At 33.7% G+C, this 9090-nt stretch overlaps 1 protein-coding gene across 1 annotated transcript; it reads right to left on the minus strand.

Annotated features, from left to right (window-relative positions):
- Nucleotides 1-690: 690 nt before the first annotated feature.
- K441DRAFT_594670 (uncharacterized protein) lies at nucleotides 691-846 on the minus strand (the record flags this gene model as incomplete). The annotated part of the gene is made up of 1 exon (XM_067644962.1): nucleotides 691-846. A coding segment is annotated over one exon (156 nt), but the record flags the coding sequence as incomplete, so codon positions are not given.
- Between the last annotated feature and the right edge of the window lie 8244 nt (nucleotides 847-9090).

Raw genomic sequence — 9090 nt, forward strand, 5'->3', positions numbered from 1 at the left:
TCTCTTCCACTTCTCCGCCGAAGCTGATCTCTCATCCCACCTTCTCACCCACGATGCCTTCCTCGCCCCTTGGGCAGTCTACTGCGACAGCTTCCTTTGGGGCCCGCGCTACAAGCCACAGTGTCGCGGTCCGGAAACCTGAGATCTCATCCCGCTAGTAACGCATGCGATGGAGCATGGCGTGCCAGTGAAAGGATTGGACTGGAGTGGAGTGGATTTGACCCCTAAATCCACTCCATACGCCTAAAAGCTCGTGGAGCTCCAGGGCTCCAGTATGGCTCCATATCAAATATATACTATAAATAGTAAGTCTTAACGGTAGGGTGGTGTTGAGGAAAAGAAGGAAGACTTAATTAAGCTTATTATATTAACTCTAAATCGCTTAGCTTCCTATACAAAAGCCTCCTCATCTTCTACCTCAATCGCCTTAAAAGCAGCGTACGCGTCCTCATCGGAGCTCTTATCATCGCCATCACTAAGCTCAATAGCCTCTGGCTCAGCCGAAGCTACCTCCGCTACTGCCTTTACAGCTTCCTCCGCTGCCGCCTTTGCAGCTTCCTCCATGGCCTTTTAGTATGCTGCGACTCGGGCCTTTAAGACCTCCTTTGGTGATACGGATTGTAGTATAGGCTCTCCCTCTATAATTCCCACTTCCAAACTATCAAACGTGCCCTTACTCGGAGGCCCGTACTAGTGGCGGAGACACTTATTTGCCTTAATAATATCCATTTGTAAGCGAGAGCGACAATCCTCTAGAAGAATCTTATAGCTGCTAAAGAGTCGCTCGCACTTATCTAATATAGGTGGTATTGCAAATATATTAAGGGCGAACTGAGCAAGATTGGGTTAGCTGTCGTAGCGATCCAGCTAATATTGTATAACATCAAAATCGTCAAAGTCGTCTATACGGAGGTAGTTCATTTCTAAATATTCCTGCAAGCAATTAGGAGTGGTAGGAGGTGTATTAGCGGGGTCGTCGGCATGTATCCTTTTAAGACGCTTATAATTACAAGCAGAGGTATAGATCTTTAGCTTTAACGGCGGCGGTATAGAATTATCTGTCGTCGCTAAAGGCGTAATTCAAGTCTTACCTTTATATTCAAGCCAGAGCTCTTGTATAAGAGCTTTAACTTTTAGAATCCAAGCCCGCTTATCCTTATACGCCCCCTAATTGTCCTGAAACCACTGCATCTTAAGTATTGGGTTAAGAACGATCGCTATATAGTAAGTAGCTGTCTCATCTACCTTACAGTAATACTTCTCACACTTTTGCCATATAGCCTCCGAACAGCCAGCCAATTACTTATAGTTTTGTAACTCCGCAGTTCGTCGTTTCTAGGAGGCGAGCTTAGTAAACTTTTGCTAAGTCTTTTTAAGCTCCAGTAAAAGCCAATTAAGAGTCTAAAAGTGATCCGTAAGGCCTGTATGCTTACCTTCTACCATAATAGTAGCTTCGTAAAAAGCTTTAAGGTAATCATGCAGATGCTTAAGCTCCCGCTAATGTCGCGCAAGAAGTATTGTTGAACGGACGATCAGGAATGAGAACTCTGTTTTATTAAAGAGGGCTCTAGAAGCTCTCTTATATACATTAGGTAGGTCCTAAATATAATGACGACGACGTCGTCATGTAGTAGGTCATAGTTAAGAGAAACAGGTAATGAGACGTTCGATGAGACATACGAGCTCAAGATACGAGACAACTGAGACATAGTTCGTATAGACGATCTAGGTCGTCAGACAGTATTACGATAGTAGTAAGGAACTTCGATTCAGGTCGACACACCCCCCCAGCTGCACAGAGCCTTCTGGGCTGCTGTAGAAATACTAAAAAGTCACGATAGCAATTTGGTGTTAAGTTAAAGGAAATCCTCTATATATTTACCTTACCTAAATATCATTTAAATTAAATTAAATTAGATCCTTAATATTAACGAGGTTTAATTACTAAACAAACATCTCGTGCTTTTAACAAGGTAGAGCCTTTATTAGGCCGTCTACTATTATATCCGCAGTAGGCACCTATTTAATATTAATGCTTCCTTTACGAACTTCCTGGCGGAGCTAGTGGTAATAAATATTAACGTGTTAAAGCTTAGTATTAAGCTCTATATCGCTTTTAGTGAGTAGTTAAATCGTCTATAGGTTATCACAATATATCGTTTACTTCTTATTAGGGTTAAATCTGATTTCTTTAAAGAATCGCTGCCACTAAATTAACTCAGTAGCTACATGCGATAGGGCTAAAAGCTCTACTTCTGTACTTAATTTTATTACTAACTTCTACTTTATAAATCGCTAGTTAATTAGCCCTCTAAATAAGGTAAATAGATAACCTTCTATGCTCTTTCTACTTACTAGGTTATTACTAAATAATACATCGCTAGCCCTTATAAAGATCTAGTTTATTACATTCTCCTTTAAGTACTTAATTATAAGAGTCTTAGTTTAATTAAGGTAGGTAATTGCCCTTATAGCAGCTGCGTCGTAAATTAGTAACGGATTTTGTAAGAATTCTAATAGCTTACTTACTATTCTTACTATATCTAGATAAGTGATATTAGCTATATAGAGTATAAATCCGACTTTCCTCTAATAGGCGTAGGTTGTTACGGACGCTTTAAGTACAATATTACAACTACTTAGAGAAGAGTCGGAAGAAGCTAGTTGGTTAATGTAAGCACGGTCTAGGATGGAACCCGTAAAACCATATAACGAGGAATAGTAAGCAGAGTCACGTAATGTGATCTATATAATCTATATAATCTATATAATCTATAACAGAGCGAATAAAGCAAACAGAGTAAATAGAGCAACGACTTTTATAGGAGTACGGCTGTGTATTTAAGGACCCTTAGTCCCTACCTAGATAGTTCCTTCCTCGTAGTAATTCTCAGAATACAATTAGAGTTAATCTATTAGGCAACCACTCCACTAGTTATTATTACGTTGTTAACTACTATCTTTACATTTCCTACACACCTAGCCTATTAACAGAGCCTACCGTAGTTCCTACTATAAGGCTCCGTTATATAATTACTACCTAGTTACGGTATTAAATATAAAAAGTTAAATAATATACTACCAAAAGCAGCCACTACAACGCCATTGACGGCGGCAACTACTTTAAGGTTAGGGGGTAACACCAATATAGCGGACACTAACTCGCAACAACCTATAATAGTAGGATAATTACAAGAAATAGTGGATTAATTAATAGAAAATAATATAATACTTAAGAACAGACTTAACGGGATCGGAGCAGTAAAGGTTAAGTTACCTTTAATTAAATAATTATTAGGAGAAAGATTAAAGCTTAAAGGATTCCTAATATAAATACATTTTAAAGTCATATAGGAAGGGGCTAAGTTAGCCATAATAATAGACTAGATAGCCTACGCAGGACTATTCCTAACGGGTTAGGCACTTAAATAGTTTAAACCCTACTTAACAGAAATATAGACTAATGGAATAACTACTACTAATTAAGAGGTATGATTTGTGTTTTTTTAGCTAGGCAGAATTTGTGGAACAATTAATATAGATATTTAGGGACCTAAAAGCAACAACTATAGTGGAGAGAAAGCTTCAGAACCTAATATAGCAAACTTTAGCAATTAAGTACACGACGTAGTTTTAAATACTTACGATATAGGTTGAATAGAATAATAAGGCGCTTATAGCATAGTATAAACAGGGACTTAAGGCTAAAGTCTAGGACATAATTATTCTAATAGAAAATGCGGATACCTTAAGGGAATTAATAGATTAAGCAATTAAGATTAATAATAGGATCTTCTAAAGGGAACAGGCTAAAAGAGGCTAAGATAGAGTTTCATAGTTATATAAGACGTAGAGTACGTAATAACTAAAGCTAAATTAGAAACTATAGTATGGCGCAGAGCTAATAGACCTAAGTGGTACTAAAGAAGCCTATAAGAGATAGAGTAAGAAACTATAGAAACCTAAAGGTTAAAAATCTAGTAATTATAGGACTAAGAAGTAGAGGCTAAACTAAGGATCTTAATAGCAGAAAACGTTTAGGCGGACTCTATAATAAAGTTAATAGTTTAAAAACGGAGCTTATATAAATTATAGAAAATAGGGTTACTTTACAAGGGACTATAAAGATAGTTAGAGTTACTATATAATAAAGGGAACTAGACTAATAGTATATAACACACACGTATAAAGGGATAATAGTATACTACAAGGAACAAAAGAGTGTTTAATTAAAAGTTTTGCGTTTTATTATAATAACGTATACTAAATTTATAAAGACGCTAAGTACGGTATAAGCTATTAGCTATAAGAGCTAGAGTTAAAAGGACTTAAAGGAACTAAAGAGTTAGATAAAAAATAAGATTAACTCTATAAGCTAAATTAAGATATTACAGTAATATATGGATAAGGATTAGTAATAATAATAATAGAGTTAGAGTACTTATTAATTAACAGCAATAAGGATAGTAAAGGAACTAACTAGGGGTATCTAAACCTTAATAACGTAATAGAAGCAGAGACTAAAACCGCTATAGAGTAAGGTTTAGTAACGGGTATTACAATACCATTAAATACGGCATCTATCGCTTTATAAGACGAAAGGAGCAATATCTAAAGACGATTAAGTAAGCAGATGACTGCTAGTGCTAGCTCACCACTTAATAAAAGCAAAAGGCTAAAGGCTTAAGATTCTTAAGATAAGATAAAAAATAACTAAGATTCTTAAGACGAGATAAGGCATGCTTAGAGACCTATAATAGACAATAACCAATAGAGTAGAGCAGCAGCTTAGTTTAAGAATATATAAATAAGCTCAGGATAAGTATTTCTAACGGTATAAGACTCTTAAAATAAGATAAGTAAAATCTAGAACTCTTAAGACGAGATAAGGACACTAGTAAAGCCTAGTTAAACTAAGGCTAGAGCTAAGCTTAGGTTAAAAGCAAGCTTAGGATTAAAGAATCTAAGGGATTAAAATTTTGGAGTGTAAATTAAGACACCTATAAGTAAGAGGTAAGGGGCTTCTTTATAGATTAGAGAATCTATAATATAAACAGTAGTTAGACTAGGAGATAGATACATAGACCTAGAGGACTTACTAGTTAAATAAGATATTCAGACTAAAGATTAAGAGTTTAATACCGAGATTAAGAAGCAAGAAGACTTTAAGGATCTGCTCGTAAGACGCGAAAAGAAAGAAACCATAGAGGAATTTAGAGCGAGAATTACCTTATAGCAAGAGCAGAAACTAAACAAGAGATCTAGCATATTAGGACGTATAAGGGATAGAGTACCCGTATAAAGGATCACTAATAGGCCGAGAATAGGCACACTAAGAGCTAAATAGCTTACTAAACTGGAATAAGAAGAGGATTTAGGGATTCCTACTAGGTTCGAAGAATAACATATAAAGGGCTGTTATAACGTAGTAATAAGAAGATACTTCCTTATAAATAAGCCGTATATACTCTAATAGCTATACTAAAAGTGGTATAGATAGCGACATAATAATAAATGGGAAGATTTCTATATGTGGTTAGACGAGAAAGTTATCTAAGACTACTCTATTACGGAAAAAGCAATAAATTATATTAAGGGAGCCTTAATTATAACGTTAAAAGACCTAGAGGAATAATTAGAGGACTAGAGAAGTAAGAGGCGCGTCTTAGTACCTATAAATAAAGTTATAACGTTTAGATTAGTGCGATAGAGGTTTAAACTTAAAGATAAAAATAAGCTAAGAGTTAACCTAAAGCACCTAGCACACTATATACTATTATGGATCGCATATATAGACGATATATACGAGATATATAAGAATCTAAAAAAAAAGAATTGGAAATACCCTATAAGGATATACTAGATAATAGATAAATAATAATATAGGAATACTAAGTATATATACAGCTGGCATCTAGCAGAAATCCAAGAGGAAGGAGGTTTAACACTTTAACTAGGAAAATTCCTTACGGAAGAATACTTAGATAAATAACAATAGTGGGAATACCTAGAAAATACCTATCTATAGTATATTAAAGACAAAAAGCGAACTAGGTATTAGCTAAAGAATAAGCTAAGTATAATAGGATTAAGTAGCTAATAATTAGGAAAAGTAGAGGCCTATAGGACTAGAGGGAGCTAGTAGTAGAACCTTAAACCCTTAAAGGAATTTAAGGACAATACCTAAATTTAAAAATTAAATGGCAAGATTAATAGTTTAAAGTATTAGTAAATAGTAGAGCAATAAGAAACCATATCTTACTAATAGCAGTTAAAAGAATGGGAATACTATATAGGTAGAAGGAGCACCCTTACTTATTAGTAACAATTTTAGGAGATCCAATAGCCTACGGAGGAGGCATTATTAATCTTAAAATAGGACCAATTTAAATAACTATTAAAGGAAAATAAGTTGAGATATCTTTCGACATATTACCATTAGGGAATAATAAGGCAGTATTAGGAATGCCTTAGTTACAAGAATATAATCCAAAAATTAATTAGGTTATAGGTTAGGTCAATATCAAAAATACACAATAACGCAAGATACAACAATAAGCTAAGTTAGTATAGTACTAAGTTGGAGCAATATATAAGGAGACCAATTAAGGATTAAGCTATATACTAAAAAGATACCACAAGTATAGCAAGAAGCTATAGTCACTAAAAAGTAAAAAGCTATTAGATTATATAGCATAGGACTATAAGATAGAACTAGAACTAGGAATAAGTTTAAGGTTCTACCCAACTTATAAGTTAATAGAGAAAGAGTTATAAGCACTTAAGGAGTTTATCTAGGAAAATCTTTAAAAGGGATACATTAGACTATCGTAGTTATTAGCGGGATATCTAGTACTATTCGTACTAAAGAAAAATGGAAAACTTAGACTATATATTAACTATAGGCAGTTAAACAGCATTACTAGAAAGGATAGGTATCCTTTACCCCTAATTAGCGAAATTTAAGATAGGATCGGTAATGCGTAAATCTTTACAAAGATAAATCTAAGATGGGCGTACTATTAGATTAGGATTAAGGAAGGCAATAAATATAAGGCAGCCTTTAGGTTAAAGGAAGGACTATATAAACTATTAGTTATACAATTCGGGCTTATAAATACACTAGCAACGTTTTAGAAGCGTATTAACAATATATTAAGAGAATACTTGGATAAATTTATTATAGTATACCTTAATAATATTATCATCTACTTAATAAGCGAGGAAGAATATAGAGAATACGTTAAATAGGTCTTAAAGAAACTACAAGAAGAATAAATACTAGTAGCAATTAAGAAATATAAATTCTTTACTAGAAAGACAGATTTCGTTAAATTTATTATTAAACTAGGCCAACTTAGTATAGATCTAAAGAAGATCGAAGCTATAGTAAATTGGTAAGAACTAGAAAATATAACGCAGTTAAGGTCATTTTTAGGATTCTGCAATTACTGCAGAAGGTTTATAGCTTAATAGTTAAAGAACATCGAGCCACTTATAAGATTAACAAAGAAGGAAGAACTATAGGCATAAAAAGAGGAATAAAAGGAACTGTTTAAAAGGATTAAACAATTGTTCACCCAGGAGCCAGTTCTTAAAATCTATTAACTATAGTTAGAGACAGTAGTTAAAACGGATGCATTAGACTATGCACTAGAAGCGTACTTCCTACAGAAATATAAAGATAAATGGCACCTAGTAGTATACTATAGTCAAAAGATAACACTACTAGAACTAAACTATAACATCTATAACAAGGAGTTATTAGGTATAATTACAGCACTAAGGGAATAGAGATCATTCTTATACGGCATAGAGAAACCATTTTTAGTTAAGACGGACTATAAGAACCTAATAGGGTTCCTAATAATAAAAGAACTTAATTATAGATAAGTTAGATAGGCAGAGATGCTTACAGAATACTATTTCAAGATTTAATATACTAAGGGTATAGAGAATGCACGAGCAGACACTTTAAGCAGAAAAACCAAACTATAAAGCAATAAAAAGCCATTAGGGGCTTTACTATAAAAAGATACAGATAGATTAATTAGATATAATTATCCGAAAATCGTAGTAATATAGGAACAAAAGATCCACGAATTACTAGAGAGTAATTAGACGTAAAAGATCCTAAACGCATAAATAAAGGATCTAGACTTAAAGTAGTACAAAAATTAAGAAGTAACGTATATGCCAAGATCTATTATAAAAGAGTTTGTTAAGTCATTTTATAAGGGACTAACTTAAGGACATAATAGAGCTATAGGCTTAGTGTTAAGACTTTAAGAGGAGTACATTATTAATAGAATCTGGGGACTAGTTAAGTAAGTTATAAAAAAATATTTAGACTGCTAAAGGAACAAACTAATAAGATATAAGCTATATAGAGAGCTACAACCTATTAAAATACTAGGAAGACTATAGGAGGTTATATTATAGGACTTTATTATTAAGTTACTAAAGTTAAGAGACCCTATTACCGGACAAGATTATAACGCGATTTTAGTAATAATAGACAAGCTTATAAAGTAGGGATACTTTATAGCATGCATAGAAGAAATATTAGTAGAAGATATTGCTAGAATCTATGTTAAAGAAGTATTTATAAGACATAGAGTACTAAGTAAAATTATATCGGATAGAGATCTAAGATTTATAGCAGTATTCTAGGAAGTATTCTTAGTAGAGCAAGGAGTTTAAGCAGCAACTTCTACCGCATATTATCTACAGACAGACGGTTAAACGGAAAAATTAAATTAGATACTAGAATAGTATCTAAGGCATTATATTAATTATATACAAAATAATTAGGTATTACTATTACCAGTTATATAATTTATATATAATATAACACCGCAAAAAGGAATAGGTACGTTACTATTTAAGGCGAATTACGGATATAAGCTAAGGACCTTACTATCGCTATAATAAGTAAAAAAGATAAGTAGCACAGTGTAAGAGTATATATATTAGGTCCCGCCGCGCTTACAACAAGTTCGCAAGCACTCTTAGTCTTTTTAGCCGTATAGCAACATAAAGGCGGGCCACGTTACAATTATGCTTGCGAACTTACTAGGGCCAGGTATC

The sequence above is a fragment of the Cenococcum geophilum genome (assembly GCF_001692895.1).
Source record: "Cenococcum geophilum 1.58 unplaced genomic scaffold K441scaffold_88, whole genome shotgun sequence".
Classification (NCBI taxonomy): domain Eukaryota; kingdom Fungi; phylum Ascomycota; class Dothideomycetes; order Gloniales; family Gloniaceae; genus Cenococcum; species Cenococcum geophilum.